The sequence below is a fragment of the Heteronotia binoei genome, unplaced genomic scaffold, assembly GCF_032191835.1.
Source record: "Heteronotia binoei isolate CCM8104 ecotype False Entrance Well unplaced genomic scaffold, APGP_CSIRO_Hbin_v1 ptg001301l, whole genome shotgun sequence".
Classification (NCBI taxonomy): domain Eukaryota; kingdom Metazoa; phylum Chordata; class Lepidosauria; order Squamata; family Gekkonidae; genus Heteronotia; species Heteronotia binoei.
In genome coordinates, this window is record NW_026800229.1 from 230,171 (window position 1) to 249,722 (window position 19,552).

General features: G+C 53.5%; 1 protein-coding gene and 1 long non-coding RNA gene across 2 annotated transcripts in view; both read right to left on the minus strand.

Annotated features, from left to right (window-relative positions):
- Positions 1-19,552, minus strand: part of LOC132591008 (uncharacterized) — a 182,221-nt gene that overhangs the window by 104,231 nt on the left and 58,438 nt on the right. The window lies entirely within an intron of this gene.
- LOC132590984 (olfactory receptor 52B2-like) lies at positions 10,250-18,673 on the minus strand. The gene is given in 3 exon segments (XM_060263871.1): positions 10,250-10,725; positions 10,728-11,439; positions 18,650-18,673. Coding segments are annotated over 3 exon segments (1,212 nt in total).

Consider the following 19,552-nt stretch of genomic DNA (forward strand, 5'->3'; position numbering starts at 1 on the left):
TGGAATGCCCTTGGGTCAGCCAGAGCTCTCTTATCTGGGAGAACCGGGTTTGATTCCCCCCTCCTCCACTTGCAGCTGCTGGAATGGCCTTGGGTCAGCCAGAGCTCTCTTATCTGGGAGAACCGGGTTTGATTCCCCCTCCTCCACTTGCAGCTGCTGGAATGGCCTTGGGTCAGCCAGAGCTCTCTTATCTGGGAGAGCCGGGTTTGATTCCCCACTCCTCCACCTGCACCTGCTGGAATGGCCTTGGGTCAGCCATAGCTCTCTTATCTGGGAGAGCCGGGTTTGATTCCCCACTCCTCCACTTGCACCTGCTGGAATGACCTTGGGTCAGCCATAGCTCTCTTATCTGGGAGAGCCGGGTTTGATTCCCCCCTCCTCCACTTGCAGCTGCTGGAATGGCCTTGGGTCAGCCAGAGCTCTCTTATCTGGGAGAACCGGGTTTGATTCCCCACTCCTCCACTTGCAGCTGCTGGAATGACCTTGGGTCAGCCAGAGCTCTCTTATCTGGGAGAACCGGGTTTAATTCCCCACTCCTCCACTTGCACCTGCTGGAATGGCCTTGGGTCAGCCAGAGCTCTCTTACCTGGGAGAACCGGGTTTGATTCCCCACTCCTCCACTTGCACCTGCTGGAATGGCCTTGGGTCAGCCAGAGCTCTCTTACCTGGGAGAACCGGGTTTGATTCCCCACTCCTCCACTTGCACCTGCTGGAATAGCCTTGGGTCAGCCAGAGCTCTCTTATCTGGGAGAACCGGGTTTGATTCCCCACTCCTCCACTTGCACCTTTTGGAATGGCCTTGGGTCAGCCAGAGCTCTCTTACCTGGGAGAACCGGGTTTGATTCCCCACTCCTCCACTTGCACCTGCTGGGATGGCCTTGGGTCAGCCATGGCTCTCTTATCTGGGAGAACTGGGTTTGATTCCCCACTCCTGCACTTGCACCTGCTGGAATGGCCTTGAGTCAGCCAGAGCTCTGGCAGAGGTTGTCCTTAAAAGGGCAGCTTCTGGGAGAGCTCTATCAGCCCGCCTACCTCACAGGGTTTGATTCCCCACTCCTCCACTTGCACCTGCTGGAATGGCCTTGGGTCAGCCAGAGCTCTCTTATCTGGGAGAACCGGGTTTGATTCCCCACTCCTCCACTTGCAGCTGCTGGGATGGCCTTGGGTCAGCCATGGCTCTCTTATCTGGGAGAACTGGGTTTGATTCCCCACTCCTCCGCTTGCAGCTGCTGGAATGGCCTTGGGTCAGCCAGAGCTCTGGCAGAGGTTGTCCTTAAAAGGGCAGCTTCTGGGAGAGCTCTATCAGCCCGCCCACCTCACAGGGTTTGATTCCCCACTCCTCCACTTGCAGCTGCTGGAATGGCCTTGGGTCAGCCAGTGCTCTCTTATCTGGGAGAACCGGGTTTGATTCCCCACTCCTCCACTTGCACCTGCTGGAATGGCCTTGCATCAGCCAGAGCTCCCATAGGAGTTCTCCTTGAAAGGGCAGCTTCTGGGAGAGCTCTCTCAGCCCCACCCACCTCACAGGGTCTGATTCCCCACTCCTCCGCTTACAGCTGATGGAATGGCCTTGGGTCAGCCATAGCTCTGGCAGGAGTTGTCCTTGAAAGCGCAGTTTTTGTCACAGCTCTCTCAGCCTCACCCACCTCACAGGGTGTCTGTTACGGGGGGAGAAGATATAGGAGATTGTAAACCACTCTGAGTCTCTGATGCAGAGAGAAGGGCGGGGTATAAATCTGCAGTCTTCAGTCTGCAGTCTTCGTGCATCAGACTGGGGGCATTCTTGGAAGTGAAATGTAGGAAGGTGGGATACAGACAGCAGACATAAATGCTGTCTGAAACATCTCAGGCTAGAGCCTGCGGACCAGGGAGCCTTCTGAGTTTCTCAACCCAAGGCGTGAAGAACTGGAGGCAAAGCAGCTATGAAAGTAGCTTTGCCTGGGAGAGACCAGCAGTGTGGAATGACACATCTCTTCAGGATAAAGCTAAGTTTGCCTGGCATTGTGACATGGTTTGTGCAAATGTCTGTGCTGAGTAAAAGCACTAGGCGCACTTTCGATGCCCACGAGGTAAAACAGCAGGAAAAATGTGTTGCATTGTGGCATCCAGTGGCAGAATATCTAACTTTGAAGAATGTAATTCCAAATAATAAGTTGTATAGTGACCTTTTATTCTTTTAATCTGATGTTTCGAATTGCTGACAGACGATTGTGCTACATGAAGGCTTTCCTCCTTTGTAAATAAATTATATATACATTTTAAAAAGTAATGTTGTTTGTGGGGCCCTGCTTGGTCCTTGTGGAAGGAGCACTATGAAATTGCTGAGCAGTCGGGTTAGAACGGATAAAAAGGAGTCCTTCTTCACCCAAAGGGTGATTAACACTGGAATTCACTGCCACAGGAGGTGGTGGCGACTGCAAACACAGACAGCTTCAAGAGGGGACTGGATCAACATCTGGAGCAGAGGTCCATCAGTGGCTCTTAGCCACAGCATATTGTTGGAACTCTCTATCTGCAGCAGTGATGAGCTGTATTCTTGGTGCTTGGGGGGCACAGTGAGAGGCCTTCTAGTGTCCTGGCCCCACTGCTGGACCTCCTGATGACACCTGGGGTTTTTTTGCCACTGTGTGACACAGAGTGTTGGACTGGATGGACCATTGGCCTGATCCAACATGGCTTCTCTTAGGTACTTAGGTGTGACACAGAGTGTTGGACTGGATGGGCCATTGTCCTGATCCAACAGGGCTTCTCTTAGGTACTTAAGTGTGACACAGTGTTGGACTGGATGGGCCATTGTCCTGATCCAACAGGGCTTCTCTTAGGTACTTATGTGTGACACAGAGTGTTGGACTGGATGGGCTATTGGCCTGATCCAACAGGGCTTCTCTTAGGTACTTATGTGTGACACAGAGTGTTGGACTGGAGGGGCCATTGTCCTGATCCAACAGGGCTTCTCTTAGGTACTTATGTGTGACACAGAGTGTTGGACTGGATGGGCTATTGGCCTGATCCAACAGGGCTTCTCTTAGGTACTTATGTGTGACACAGAGTGTTGGACTGGATGGGCTATTGGCCTGATCCAACAGGGCTTCTCTTAGGTACTTATGTGTGACACAGAGTGTTGGACTGGATGGGCTATTGGCCTGATCCAACAGGGCTTCTCTTAGGTACTTATGTGTGACACAGAGTGTTGGACTGGATGGGCTATTGGCCTGATCCAACAGGGCTTCTCTTAGGTACTTATGTGTGACACAGAGTGTTGGACTGGATGGGCTATTGGCCTGATCCAACAGGGCTTCTCTTAGGTACTTATGTGTGACACAGAGTGTTGGACTGGATGGGCTATTGGCCTGATCCAACAGGGCTTCTCTTAGGTACTTATGTGTGACACAGAGTGTTGGACTGGATGGGCTATTGGCCTGATCCAACAGGGCTTCTCTTAGGTACTTATGTGTGACACAGAGTGTTGGACTGGATGGGCTATTGGCCTGATCCAACAGGGCTTCTCTTAGGTACTTATGTGTGACACAGAGTGTTGACTGGATGGGCTATTGGCCTGATCCAACAGGGCTTCTCTTAGGTACTTATGTGTGACACAGAGTGTTGGACTGGATGGGCCACTGGCCTGATCCAACAGGACTTCTCTTATGTTCTTATGTGACACAGAGTGTTGGACTGGAGGGGCCATTGTCCTGATCCAACAGGGCTTCTCTTAGGTACTTATGTGTGACACAGAGTGTTTGGACTGGATGGGCCACTGGCCTGATCCAACAGGGCTTCTCTTAGGTACTTATGTGTGACACAGAGTGTTGGACTGGATGGGCTATTGGCCTGATCCAACAGGGCTTCTCTTAGGTACTTATGTGTGACACAGAGTGTTGGACTAGATGGGCTATTGGCCTGATCCAACAGGGCTTCTCTTAGGTACTTATGTGTGACACAGAGTGTTGGACTGGATGGGCCACTGGCCTGATCCAACAGGGCTTCTCTTATGTTCTTATGTGACACAGAGTGTTGGACTGGAGGGGCCATTGGCCTGATCCAACAGGGCTTCTCTTAGGTACTTATGTGTGACACAGAGTGTTGGACTGGAGGGGCCACTGGCCTGATGCAACAGGGCTTCTCTTTTGTTCTTATGTGACACAGAGTGTTGGACTGGAGGGGCCACTGGCCTGATCCAACAGGGCTTCTCTTATGTGACACAGAGTGTTGGACTGGAGGGGCCACTGGCCTGATCCAATAGGGCTTCTCTTATGTTCTTATGTGACACAGAGTGTTGGACTGGAGGGGCCACTGGCCTGATCCAACAGGGCTTCTCTTATGTTCTTATGTGACACAGAGTGTTGGACTGGAGGGCCACTGGCCTGATCCAACAGGGCTTCTCTTATGTTCTTATGTGACACAGAATGTTGGACTGGAGGGGCCACTGGCCTGATCCAACAGGGCTTCTCTTATGTTCTTATGTGACACAGAGTGTTGGACTGGAGGGGCCACTGGCCTGATCCAACAGGGCTTTTCTTATGTTCTTATGTGACACAGAGTGTTGGACTGGAGGGGCCACTGGCCTGATCCAACGGGGCTTCTCTTATGTTCTTATGTGACACAGAGTGTTGGACTGGAGGGGCCACTGGCCTGATCCAACAGGGCTTCTCTTATGTTCTTATGTGACACAGAGTGTTGGACTGGAGGGGCCACTGGCCTGATCCAACAGGGCTTCTCTTATGTTCTTATGTGACACAGAATGTTGGACTGGAGGGGCCACTGGCCTGATCCAACAGGGCTTCTCTTATGTTCTTATGTGACACAGAGTGTTGGACTGGAGGGGCCACTGGCCTGATCCAACATGGCTTCTCTTATGTTCTTATGTGACACAGAATGTTGGACTGGAGGGGCCACTGGCCTGATCCAACAGGGCTTCTCTTATGTTCTTATGTGACACAGAGTGTTGGACTGGAGGGGCCATTGGCCTGATCCAACAGGGCTTCTCTTAGGTACTTATGTGTGACACAGAGTGTTGGACTGGATGGGCCACTGGCCTGATCCAACAGGGCTTCTCTTATGTTCTTATGTGACACAGAGTGTTGGACTGGAGGGGCCACTGGCCTGATGCAACAGGGCTTCTCTTTTGTTCTTATGTGACACAGAGTGTTGGACTGGAGGGGCCACTGGCCTGATCCAACAGGGCTTCTCTTATGTTCTTATGTGACACAGAGTGTTGGACTGGAGGGGCCACTGGCCTGATCCAATAGGGCTTCTCTTATGTTCTTATGTGACACAGAGTGTTGGACTGGAGGGGCCACTGGCCTGATCCAACAGGGCTTCTCTTATGTTCTTATGTGACATAGAGTGTTGGACTGGAGGGGCCACTGGCCTGATCCAACAGGGCTTCTCTTATGTTCTTATGTGACACAGAATGTTGGACTGGAGGGGCCACTGGCCTGATCCAACAGGGCTTCTCTTATGTTCTTATGTGACACAGAGTGTTGGACTGGAGGGGCCACTGGCCTGATCCAACAGGGTTTCTCTTCTGTTCTTATGTGACACAGAGTGTTGGACTGGATGGGCCATTGGCCTGATCCAACAGGGTTTCTCTTCTGTTCTTATGTGACACAGAATGTTGGACTGGAGGGGCCACTGGCCTGATCCAACATGGCTTCTCTTATGTGCTTATGTGACACAGAGTGTTGGACTGGATGGGCCATTGGCCTGATCCAACAGGGCTTCTCTTATGTTCTTATGTGACACAGAGTGTTGGACTGGATGGCCTATTGGCCTGATCCAACAGGGCTTCTCTTATTCCCCCTGACCCTGGCCCCTTCCTCTCCTGCAGGTGGGCAGCTTTTTTTGGGGGGGGGGATCTCCTGGCCTCTCTCAGACCACCTTCTGCTTTCCTTGGAAGATTCTCTGGCGGGTATATCCCAAGAGGTTCCTTTCCGAACCCTTTGCTTGGCAGTTTATTTCCTTCATTTATCATGTCATGAAATATGGGCAACATTTAACATCCTTTCTGAGCAGGAAAGCAGTTTTTAAAAAAAGAAAAGAAAGAACTCAGCGTTCTGCCTCTCTGTTTCGGATCAATACCACCTGCCCTGCCTGCTTCCGAGCAGTTGTGGTTTCTAGCCACGGAAATTCCTGGCAAGGGACAGGATCCAGCTTTGTAAAATGATGCCCGCTGTGGGGAGCGCCCAGAGGAGCAAGTGGGGGACTGGACAAGGATTGATTTTAAGTAGATCCGGGAGAGGTACAGAAACTGCTTTAGTACACAGTAAATAACTGCAGAACTGAAGCTGGTCCGTTGCCATAAGAAGTAATTTGGCAGCCATGGCTTTAAAATGGGATGCCTGGTGGAACAGGAGCAGACTAATAGCGAGGGGTTAAATGGAGCCACCATGTGCAGTGGCCGTCTACCCCTGAGTACCAAGTGCTGGAGGAGGTCTGCCTTTTGATCTAATATACGGTTTAGAATGAATTGTAGTCAAATATATTTAAATAATTTTTCATTCATATTGTGTTATTGGGTTTATAATACTAGTTCGTTATTTTCCACTTTTTTGTGTGTTTCCAGGACAATCCCCAGGTGGGGTCAGGAGATCCCCTGGGTTGGAGCCCCCCCCCCCCCGCTTCAGGATCATCAGAAAGTGGGGTGGGGAGGGAAATGTCTGCTGGGCACTCCATTATTCCCCTATGGAGACAGAGTCCCATAATGGAGAATTGATCTGTGGGTATCTGGGGCTCTGTTGGGGCTGTTTTTTGAGGTAGAGGCATCAAATTCTTAGCATAGCAGTCAGTGCCTCTCCCCAAAACACCTTCCATGTTTCAGAAGGATTGGACCAGGGGGTCCAATTCTATGAACCCCCAAAGAAGGCACCCCTATCCTTCATTATTTCCAATGGAGGAAAGGCATTTAAAAGGTGTGTGGTCCCTTTAAATGTGAGGGCCAGAACGCCCTTTGGAGTTCAGTTATGATTGTCACAACCTTGCTCCTGGCTCTGCCCCCAAAGTCACCCAGCTCCACCCCCAAAATCACCTGGCTCCACCCCCAATGTTTCCTTGCGAGTTCCAGTTCTGTCCGCAGCAGAAGACAACCACAAGAGTCCAGAAACACCTCCTAGAGCAGGGGTGTCGAACTCATTCGTCATGAGGGCTGGATCTGACATGAACGCGACCTCATTGGGCTGGGCGGGGCCAGGTGTGCCATGAAATGTCCTGTCAGGTAGCAAAGATATAAACTTTATAAAGAACACAGACAAACACAATTAATTTTTTTAAACCTTTAAATTAAACATGCTTAAAAGATTAGCACTCTTGCACTATTTTACTTAACAGTCTCTGATGACTGAGGGAAGCAAGAGAGAGGGAGGAGGAAGACTTCCTCGTGGGCCTGATAGGAGCTCTCTGGGGGCTTGATTTGGCCTCTGGGCCGCACATTTGACACCCTTGTCCTAGACAAACAAAGCTTGTGGTTGGGTGTGCGACTCACGAAAGCTCAAGCCCTGCCACAAATTTTGGGGGCTTTAAGGTGCTACTGACTCTCTTTTCAGCATCTCCATCCCCCAGTGACCTCTGATGCTTCAGCCGCAGCCACACCTCTGAGTGGTGCAAGGGCACTGGGCTGCTGGTCCATCCCTCCTCCTCATCACCCTTGCCACAGAGCTTGCCCTGTCCACTCCGTGGGGGGCCCTGAGGCCACAAACTCTCCTTTGCTCTCTCCCTGCCCTCTGAAGCCCCAGAAGCACAGAGTTGCAGTCGGGACATTTCATCCCTGCCCGTGTGCATCTCATAACCTTCCTATAAGCCTCACCACCCCGGTGCCTCCTTCTCTTCTTGTGCTGCACCTCACAGCCCCCTGACTCCTGTGTTGCTGAGCATCTCCACAGGATCTGATCTAGGTGAGCAGCTGGGTTGGTCTGAAGCACCAGGACAAAGGTGGAATCCAGAAGCACCTTTTAGATCAACCAAGTTTTATTCAGAATGTAAACTTATGTGTGCAAGCACGCTTTATCGGGCGATGAATCACAGGATCTGCGCAGCCAGCCCAATCTCTGCTCTCCCGCTCCACCCCCCAATCCAGAGTGATCCTGATTTTTGCTTCCCTCCGTCTGTTACAGAAGCTGCCTATTGACTCCAGCCCAAGAGAGGCAACAGTCCGACTAAGATTGAAACTTACAAGTTGTGTGTGGGTGGAGGGGGAGGACAGCTAGAGAGGGGAAGGGCACCACCCCACACCCCATGGGAAGAGCCATGTGGCCACTCCCCGCCCCCCAATTGCAGGGGAAAGGCATTGAACGAACAGAACAAGGTTTATGTTTATTCCTGGTGGAGGAATGACCCAGCAGGGCTCTTTAAGCATAACTTGAGAGCCAGTGTTGGTGTCATGGTTAAGTGCACAGACTCTAATCTGGGAGAACTGGGTTTGATTCCCCACTCCTCCACATACAACTGCTGGAGTAACCTTAGGTCAGTCACAAGTTCTCTCAGAGCACTCTCAGCTCCACCTATTTTGCAGGGTGTCTGTTGTGGGGAGGGGAAGGAAGAAGATGAAGAAGATATTGGATTTAAATCCCGCCCTATACTCTGAATCTCAGAGTCTCAGAGCAGTCACAATCTCCTCTACCTTCCCCCCCTCTCCACACAACAGACACCCTGTGAAGTGGGAGGGGGCTGAGAGAGCTCTCACAGCAGCTGCCCTTTCAAGGACAACTATGCGAGAGCTCTGGCTGACCCAAGGCCATTCCAGCATGTGCAAGTCGAGGAGTGGGGAATCAAACCCAGTTTTCCCAAATAAGAGAGCTTTGGCTGACCCAAGGCCATTCCAGCAGGTGCAAGTGGAGGAGTGGGGAATCAAACCCGGTTCTCCCAGATAAGAGAGCTCTGGCTGACCCAAGGCCATTCCAGCAGCTGTGAGTGGAGGAGTGGGGAATCAAACCTGGTTCTCCCAGATGAGAGAGCTCTGGCTGACCCAAGGCCATTCCAGCAGGTGCAAGTGGAGGAGTGGGGAATCAAACCCGGTTCTCCCAGATGAGAGAACTATGGCTGACCTAAGGCCATTCCAGCAGGTGCAAGTGGAGAAGGGGGGAATCAAACCCGGTTCTCCCAGATAAGAGAGCTTTGGCTGACCCAAGGCCATTCCAGCAGGTGCAGGTGGAGGAGGGGGGAATCAAACCTGGTTCTCCCAGATAAGATAACTATGGCTGACCCAAGGCCATTCCAGCAGCTGCCAGTGGAGGAGTGGGGAGTCAAACCCGGTTCTCCCAGATAAGAGAACAATGGCTGACCTAAGGCCATTCCAGCAGGTGCAAGTGGAGGAGTGGGGAATCAAACCCGGTTCTCCCAGATAAGAGAGCTTTGGCTGACCCAAGGCCATTCCAGCAGGTGCAGGTGGAGGAGGGGGGAATCAAACCCGGTTCTCCCAGATAAGATAACTATGGCTGACCCAAGGCCATTCCAGCAGCTGCCAGTGGAGGAGTGGGGAATCAAACCCGGTTCTCCCAGATAAGAGAGCTATGGCTGACCCAGGGCCATTCCAGCAGCTGCAAGTGGAGGAGTGGGGAATCAAACCCGGTTCTCCCAGATAAGAGAGCTCTGGCTGCCCAGGGCCATTCCAGCAGCTGCAAGTGGAGGAGTGGGGAATCAAACCCGGTTCTCCCAGATAAGAGAGCTATGGCTGACCCAAGGCAATTCCAGCAGCTGCAAGTACAGGAGAGGGGAATCAAACCCGGTTCTCCCAGATAAGAGAGCTATGGCTGACCCAGGGCCATTCCAGCAGCTGCAAGTGGAGGAGTGGGGAATCAAACCCGGTTCTCCCAGATAAGAGAGCTCTGGGTGACCCAAGGCAATTCCAGCAGCTGCACGTACAGGAGAGGGGAATCAAACCCGGTTCTCCCAGATAAGAGAGCTCTGGCTGACCCAAGGCCATTCCAGCAGCTGCAAGTGGAGGAGTGGGGAATCAAACCCGGTTCTCCCAGATAAGAGAGCTATGGCTGACCCAAGGCCATTCCAGCAGCTGCAAGTGGAGGAGTGGGGAATCAAACCCGGTTCTGCCAGGTAAGAGAGCTCTGGCTGACCTAAGGCCATTCCAGCAGGTGCAAGTGGAGGAGTGGGGGAATCAAACCCAGTTTTCCCAGATAAGAGTTCACGCACTTAACCACTACACCAAACAGGGATGGAGACTGTAAGCTGTTTTGAGACTTGAAATGAAAGGTGGGGTATAAAGCCAATCTCTTCTCTCCCACTTGTTGGAGGTGGGAACTCAGCACATCTTTCTCGCCAGCCGTTCCCGAATGGCTTTGGTCTTGGCCGCGTAGACGATGGGGTTGAGCATCGCTGGGAGGAGCTGGTAGACGTTGGCCAAGAGGACGAGAACGTGCTGCGGGATGCCCTGGCCGAAGCGGTGCGCAAAGAAGGAGAAGAGGGCCGGCGTGTAGAAGAGGAGGATGACGCAGAGGTGGGAGCCGCAGGTGCTGATGGTCTTGAGGCGGGTCTCCTTCGACGGGAGCCGGAAGACAGCCCGGAGGATAAGTGAGTAGGAGACGGAGATGAGCAGAAGGTCGAGGACCGGAGACAAGAGGGTGGTGGTGAACCCGTACCAGATGTTGATGGCGATGTCGGCACAGGCCATCCGGGCGATGCCCATGTGCTCGCAGTAGGAGTGGGGCATCACCCTCTGCCCACAGAAGGGGAGTCTCCGGAGGAGGAAGAGGGTGGGAGCATCACACACAAACTCCTCCCCAGAGCAGCCAGGCCAATCTTTGCAATCACTGCCTGCGTGAGGGTGGCTGCGTACCGCAGGGGCTTGCAGATGGCCACGTACCGGTCAAAGGCCATGGCCAGCAGGACGGTGGATTCTGCGATGAAGCTGACGTGGGTGAAGAACATCTGGGCGAGGCAGGCAGCGAAGGAGATCTCCTTGGAATCTGTGAGAAGGACGCAGAGTGTTTTGGGGACGGTGGAGGAGGACAGGGCCAAGTCTGCCACCGCCAGCATGGCCAGGAAGAGATACATGGGCTGGCGGAGGCTGCGCTCGCTCGAAATGAGGAACAGCAGGGAGATGTTGCCCAGGAGGGCCAGGAGGTACATCAGGCAGAAGGGGACGGCCACCCAGGTGTGATATTCCTCCATCCCCGGGATGCCCATCAGGATGAACGACTCTGGGTAGAAGCTGCTGCGGTTGGAGGAGAAGGTGCTTTCCTCCAGCATTCTGGCTTCTTTCTCATCGTGGATATTCTCTTGCAAGAAACAGGGGAGGCATCGGGGCCGCTTGTCACACAGAGTTGGAACCCAGGTGCTTTCTGTGGTGGGGGGAGGATGCTGCGGGCAGGAGAGGGGGGCAGCAGCAGGGCTGAAGGTCTGAATGGGCTCCGCGCATCGGTGGCAGCGCTGGATATGAAAAGCTGCTCTTTCGATCACCTGCAGTTCATTTGTCCTGCTGCGGTAGCTAAACTGTGAACAAAGAGGCAGCGGGTTAGTACAGAATCATAGAGTTCGAAGGGACCTCTGGGGTCTTCTAATCCAACTCGCCTGCACAATGCAGGAGCTTCCGAAATATCTCCCCCCCCCCACACACACACATACATCCCCCGTGACCCCTGCAGGCTCCATGCCCAGAAGATGGCCAAAAACCCCCTCCAGGATCCCTGGCCAAACCAGCCTGGAGAAAGATGGCTGGACTAGATGACCCTGGAGGTCCCTTCCAACTCTGTGATTCTATGAACTCTGTTTGAATCCTTTATTTAAAAAGAGTCCACCTGGTACAAAAGGTATAATTATATATAAATTAAAAGGTCAAGGTAGTCCCCTGTGCAAGCACCAGTTGTTTCCGACTCTGGCGTGACGTTGCTTTCACAACGTTTTCACGGCAGACCTTTTTACAGGGTGGTTTGCCTTTGCCTTCCCCAGTCATCTACACCGGGGTGGCCAACTGTAGCTCTCCAGATGTTTTCTGCCTACAACTCCCATCAGCCCCGGCCATTGGCCATGCTGGCTGGGGCTGGTGGAGTTGTAGGCAAAAAACATTTGGAGAGCTACCGTTGGCCACCCCTGATCTACACTTTCCCCCCAGCAAGCTGGGGACTCATTTGACCAACCTCAGAAGGATGGAAGGCTGAGTCAACCTGAGCCAGCTACCTGAAACCAGCTTCCGCTGGGATCGAACTCAGGTCGTGAGCAGGGAGCTCAGACTGCAGGACTGCAGCTCGACGTCTCTGCACCACGGGGCAGATTATTACTTCGTAAACACTGGTCCGTAGTCACAACACCAGAAAAGCTTGGCAAAAAGATTGCAAAAGCAATATTAATGAAGAACAATGCAGCCGTGTCCGGTCACCCAGTATCTAGACCACCAAAGCACTAAACGTAAGACTGTAGTCTGGCAAAATGTTTATTAGATTATATTTAACACCACTGAAATTGTGTCACTTTAAAGCTATCAAAGACCCTGAAGAATTTCAGCAGAAAGGGAAAGCATCTGGCTCATCTGATGGTCAGGGTTAATGACGACAATGAGTAGTCTCTGTTATTTGGTACAAAAAAGGCACCTCCTGAAATAGCCACAGTGAGAGGGAGAAATTATACTCGCTATTAATGTACAAGCCTTTAAAAATATTTATATATGTTATACATCTATCTATCATCTATCTAATAATACTACTAAGCAGCAATATGCCGAGTATATTTTAAGAAAAAAAGAATCACATGTTATTTTTTAAATCCTTATTTTAAACTGTTCATAATTTGATATGCTTTGGTATTGATGGAACTCTCTGTCTGGGGCAGTGATGCTCTGTATTCTTGGTGCTTGGGAGGGCAGTGAAGGGCTTCTAGTGTCCTGGCCCCACCGGTGGACCTCCTGATGGCACTTGGGTTTTTTGGCCCCTGTGTGTGGACTGGATGGGTCATTGGCCTGATCCAACATGGCTTCTCTTATGTTCTGTCTGGGGCAGTGATGCTCTGTATTCTTGGTGCTTGGGGGGGCACAGTGGGAGGGCTTCTAGTGTCCTGGTCCTACTGGTGGACCTCCTGATGGCACCTGGGTTTTTTGGCCACTGAGTGACACAGAGTGTTGGACTGGAGGGGCCACTGGCCTGATCCAACAGGGCTTCTCTTATGTTCTTACATGACACAGAGTGTTGGACTGGATGGGTCATTGGCCTGATCCAACAGGGCTTCCCTTATGTTCTGTCTGGGGAAGGGATGCTCTGTATTCTTGGTGCTTGGGGGGTCACAGTGTGAGGGCTTCTAATGTCCTGGCCCCACTGGTGGACCTCCTGATGGCACCTGGGTTTTTTGGCCACTGAGTGACACAGAGTGTTGGACTGGAGGGGCCACTGGCCTGATCCAACAGGGCTTCTCTTATGTTCTTACATGACACAGAGTGTTGGACTGGATGGGTCATTGGCCTGATCCAACAGGGCTTCTCTTATGTTCTGTCTGGGGAAGGGATGCTCTGTATTCTTGGTGCTTGGGGGGTCACAGTGTGAGGGCTTCTAATGTCCTGGCCCCACTGGTGGACCTCCTGATGGCACCTGGGTTTTTTGGCTACTGAGTGGCACAGAGTGTTGGACTGGAGGGGCCACTGGCCTGATCCAACAGGGCTTCTCTTAGGTTTGTATGCGGTTTTTTTTCTTTTTTTAAAAAATATGGACATTCTGAGAAATTCTAATTAATCTGAGAAGGTATCATACTTTTGTTCTATGTATCAAAATCTGAGCTGTATCCTCAAAAAGGCAAAATGTAAAAACTGCTGATGAAAACAATTCATTCCCCTGGAACATTGTTGGTCTTCAAGGTGCTCGTGGACTCGAACCCGGCTCTTCCATTGCAGCCCCTCATGGCTGCCCACCTGAAACTGCCCCTGATAATGAACAAAGTTTGAATCCAGCAGCACCTCTAAGCCCAGCACAGTTGAACTCTGGACCCAGGTCCCCTCTCAGCTGCAGAGTCTCGCGAGCAAAACTTCTCCTTTGTGAGCTGCTGGCATTACAGTTGAGAGCTCCTGCGTCGCTTAGTGTGCTCTGGGGCTATTTTTCCTGAGCTAAGACTGAAATGTGTGAGCTGGGGGGTTAGAAATCTATGAGCTAGCTCACGCCAACTCAGCTTAGAGGGAGCATTGCTCCCGACACATCCAGAGCTTCTCCAACTCGGTGGTCTTCCAAGAGCCCTGCTGCTTCACGGCAAGAGCCCCCCCCCTCCGGTCTGTCCTTGAGAAAGCCGTTGGGATGGCTTCTGGATGTGGAATTGGATGGTTTCCATTGCAAGCAGCTTTGGGCCCCAGCAGGGGCGAAGAGGGGGGTGCATTTTATGGGCGGTGGGGAAATAAAAGGAGCAGTGCAAAGGCGCTTGGGTTGCATTCTTCAAAAGCCAAAGCCCACACAGCTCAGGGTCTGACTTAAGGAGAGAGATGCTGGCCGGGAGCCCCCTGGCACCTCCATAGGAGGTCACCGTGCAGATTAATGCCAGGCAGGTCCCGCCCCCGCCACATTGACCCCCTCCCGCCGCGCAGAGCCCGTCCACGACAGAAGGGGGACTTTCAGAGCCCAGAAGCTGAAATCCTCGCCAGCCTCCCCGCTTCCTTCCCAAAAGCTCCCCTCCCAACGTCCAGGAACGAAGCCTCGCATTTCCTGCAGGAGGAGGGCTCCTGCCGCTGGATCCGGGGGGTGAGATGAGCAGAGGAGAGGGAGGTGGAAAAGCCGCCAGCCGCGAACCCGACCGAGAGCCTCACCTGAGCAGCCGGGGCGCTTCCTGGGCATCAGCCGGCGAGGGACAGAGGCTGGCGCAGCAAGGGCAAAGCCCCCCCCCCCCGCAACATCCCGAGCTGTCCCCAGGACGCTGCCCCACTCCTGGCAGACGACCCCCCCCCCCCAGCCCCACAAGAGTCGCAGCAGATGAGCTTCCTGCTCGCAGAATTTGGTGCTTAAAAAGCAGGATGCTTGAGTACCCCCCCCCCCCACCCCACGCCCTTTTAAAAGTCAGTTGCTCCGCTAGGAGCCCCGTGGCGCAGAGGGGTCAACTGCAGTCCTCAGCTCTGCTCACGACCTGAGTTCGATCCCCGGAGGAAGCTGGGTTCAGGTAGCCGGCTCGAGGTTGACTCAGCCTTCCCTCCTTCCGAGGTCGGTCAAAGGAGTCCCTAGCTTGCTGGGGGGGGGGGGGAGCGTAGAGGACTGGGGAAGGCAAGGGCAAACCACCCCGTCAACAGTCTGCCGGGAAAACGTTGTGAAAGCAGCGTCACCTCAGAGTGGGAAAGGACTGGGGCTTCCACAGGCGACCCTCCCTTCCCTTTCCTTGCTCAACCGGGGGTTTTCTAACGGGGCTGCGTCTTTGGATTGTCCCCTTGCTGTATCTTTGCAGACTTTTGGAATTAAAAAGGCGATCGGCCCCCGGCCCGGCCCGTGACCCAAGAAGGAGCAGCCCCAGCTCAACTCAGGGCGGGGGCGGCGGGGGGGGGGCAGCCTCTTCTTCTGCCCGGCGAGGAGCACCAGAGAAGTCCCGGCGCTGCGCAGCGCCCAGTTCAGGGCTGGCTGGCGGGTTTTATTGCCTCCTTCCTAGGATTCTCCGGAGGTTCTGCCCCCCAGCCGGCCAGCCCTCTTCCCTCTGGGGCTTTTGCGGGGAGGGGACTGTCACCTAGGGACGACCGGCCTCCACACCGCCCGCTGCAGCCAAGCGGGGTCACTGCAGAGACGCTTAGCCGGAGGAGCAGCGGGCGCGGGGGGGGGAGCAGGAACCATCCCAGGGGGCGGCTGCGGCGGGGGGGGGAGACTTGGGGAGGGTCTTGGCCCGGAGAGTCTCCTGCCCCCCCCCACGCGGTGCTGCCGCTGGCTGCTCCCCGTGATCTTGCGGGGGCCCCAAACCCTGCCCCCCTCCCGCCCCACACTTTTCAAGGAGGGCCCCCCCCCCCCCGCTTTGGATGCTTTTGGGCCAGGCTGCTGCCCTGCCCCCCCCCCCCCCCCTTAAAAAGTCCTGGGTTCAGGCTTGAGGACGCGCAAGGGGTAGTGAGTTCAGCTCTTTATTCAGTGATGCAGCACAGTGAGACACGAACAGAACAAGGGCCCTGCTTATGCGCATGCAAAGCTCCCCTCCCCAAAACCCATCCCCCTCCTCCCACGACACACAACTCTAGGTTAATAGCTGGCCTCACGATCCCTGGTGGCGCTTGGTGTAGGGTCTCCCGCTCAGCTGGCCCGAAGGCAAACCCCAGGTCCAGTTTAGAACACTCTGCCGCTGCCAGCTGAGCCGAGAGACGCCCAAGACGCCGCAGCCCACAGGGGGGCCAGGAGGGAAAGAGGGGGGGGGATTCTGCCCAGCCCAGTAGAGGGAGAGAGAGAGAGAGCAGCTTCCCTCCCTCTCCCCCCAGACTGGCCTCCCAGGCAGCCGGCGGGCAAAAGGAGCTCCAGTTTGGTGTAGTAGTGAAGCGGCCTGATCCAACAGGGCTTCTCTTGTGTCCTTAAGGCCTGGGGCTCTAAGGCCTGTGGTTGGCCCTCCAGAGGAACCCTCATTCTTCCTTGTGAAACACAAGACGGCTTATGATATAACTAAAACATGATCTAAACCCATTAGATGAAAACACAGTAAAAGCAACCCTGGTGAAACCTTTGTGGCTATCACAGATCATTAAACACTCCCTTGTGTGTGTGTGTGTGTGGGGGGGGTCTCCTAACTAGACCTCGAGGCTGCCCTGGTGCTGCCCACGTCACATCCTCCAGCAAGGGCAGGGCGGGGCAGGGGGTGGGCAGGCAAGTTGGGGGGAGGGGGTAGAGGATGGGCCAGTAAGGACGAGTGTCAAGTGAGGCGAACTGGAAGAAGAAGAAGAAGATATTGGATTTATATCCCGCCCTCCACTCCGAAGAGTCTCAGAGCGGCTCACAATCTCCTTTCCCTTCCTCCCCCACAACAGACACCCTGTGAGGTAGATGAAGATATTGGATTTATATCCTGCCCTCCACTCCGAAGAGTCTCAGAGCGGCTCACAATCGCCTTTCCCTTCCTCCCCCACAACAGACACCCTGTGAGGTAGATGAAGATATTGGATTTATATCCCGCCCTCCACTCCGAAGAGTCTCAGAGCGGCTCACAATCGCCTTTCCCTTCTTTCCCCACAACAGACACCCTGTGAGGTAGATGAAGATATTGGATTTATATCCTGCCCTCCACTCCGAAGAGTCTCAGAGCGGCTCACAATCGCCTTTCCCTTCCTCCCCCACAACAGACACCCTGTGAGGTAGATGAAGATATTGGATTTATATCCCGCCCTCCACTCCGAAGAGTCTCAGAGCGGCTCACAATCTCCTTTCCCTTCCTCCCCCACAACAGACACCCTGTGAGGTAGATGAAGATATTGGATTTATATCCGGCCCTCCACTCCGAAGAGTCTCAGAGCGGCTCACAATCTCCTTTCCCTTCCTCCCCCACAACAGACACCCTGTGAGGTGGGTGGGGCTGAGAGGGCTCTCACAGCAGCTGCCCTTTCAAGGACAACCTCTGTGATAGCTCTGGCTGACCCAAGGCCATTCCAGCAGGTGCAAGTGGAGGAGTGGGGAATCAAACCGGTTCTCCCAGATAAGAGTCCACACACTTAACCGCTACACCAAACTGGAGTCAAAGGATAGAGGCCAGCAGGCAGCCGTGTTGGTCTGAAGCATAGAACAAAGCGGTAGACAAGTGCACCTTTAAGACCAACTAAGTTTGATTCAGAATGTCAGCTTTCGTGTGCTCTTAAGCAGACTTCATCAGACAAAATGGGAATGGAAGCAGCAGTTCTTAATATAAGTGGGCAGTGTGGAATCGGGGGAATGTTTTTAGCAGATTAAAAGAATCACAAATGGGGATCTTGTTAACGTTAGAACAAAGCAGGGTTGAAACAAACTTCCTTTTTTTCTAATGGCAAACTATAATGGATGTTATAACATCTTGAGAAACCATGCTCTCTAAACTAACAAAGCCAGAATGTTACCTAGATTTATGGCACTTTGCACCTACAACAGCAGTCTGCTTTGTATCACCCTCCAGTGTTGTCTCAGCCCTGCTTTGTCCTAACACTAACAGACACAGATCCCTATTTGTGATTCTTTTAATCTGCTAAAAACATTCCCATGATTCTGCACTGCCCACTTATATTAAAAATTGCTGCTTCCATTCCCATTTTGTCTGATGAAGTCTGCTTAAGAGCACACGAAAGCTGACATTCTGAATAAGTTGGTCTTAAAGATGCACTTGTCTACCGCTTTGTCTACCGATTCTTTTAATCTGCTAAAGACATTCCCATGATTCTACACTGCCCACTTATATTAAGAATTGCTGGGTCCATTCCCATTTTGTCTGATGAAGTCTGCTTAAGAGCACACGAAAGCTTACATTATTTAAAGTTGCTTTCTTTCCCCTCTCCCCACCTATTTGCCTTCCTTTCCTTCCTTCCCTCCCTCCTTCCTCTCTTGCGCTCTCGGACATCTGGCATGGAGTCTCTGCGGCTCTTGCCTTGTGCCAGTTTGGCCGCCCCTGAGCGATCCTGAGGCTGCTAAGTCGCCGGCAACTCACGAGTCAACCTGCTGCAGCAGAGCCCAATTTGACCCCCAGGAGAAGGAGGAGGCATTCCTGCCCCCCCCCCCATCCCCTGTGCTCTTTTTGGTGGCTGAAAGAGCCCGCGCGCGCGCCCGAGCATTACTTGCTCCACTGGGATGCCGCCCATGCATGTGCAGAGTGCGGACTTTCCACAGTGACAATCCCCCTCCCCGCCACCCCCTCACGGACCTTGCGCTCTTTCGACTACTGAAATCCCTCCCCCTCCTCCCGCATTCCCAGTTCAAGCTCGGCCCTGCTGCTTGCCTGCTCACGAGCAACTAGGGCACCCCCCCCCCCCCCCCCAGTCTCTGGGGCGCACGTGTGGCCTTTGCAATGTCTCGCTGGGTCCTGAGTCAAGCAGCGGGCGGGGGTGGGGTGGGGGAGCAAAGGGCAGCTGGGTCCCGACAAGAGAGGGCGGCGGGGGGGGGGGGCTGCCCAGAAAGGAGAATCGTGGTTCCTCCCACTGGCGACATGCAAGAGCTTGGGGGTTCGCTAGATAGAGCCGGAGTCCCCTTGGAGAAACAGGGGCCCCCCAGCCCGCCCTGCCCAGCAATATCTAGCCAGGCAGCTGGCTGCCAGTTGGCAAGTGCCGGATCTGGCCCTCCTGCGATCCAGCCTCCAGGCGGGGGGAGGGGGGTGGAGGAAAGCCCGCTTGGCCGAGGGCACCCAAAGGCGCCTTCTGTCCTCCTCCTCCCGGCGCGCATTTCTGCCATATATATTTTATTGGAATTTGGAAAAGTGGAGGGATCCGGGAATGGGAAGGGGAAAGGAGTCACACAGAATCCTGAGCATTCTTTCTCTGCATCACCAAAATGCATAATAATACTCTTAAGTTTTAACAAGTTTATAGCCTATCGATTATAGTCAATCGTTTGCTACTATTCCAGCACATCAAACTGGGGAATACATTCGAGAAGGGCCACAGGGGCATTCCACAAAATCAAGTTCGTGCGTGAAGCCATCCAGGAGGAGGAGGAGGTCCTTCCTGACTTGAGAACTCTGGGAT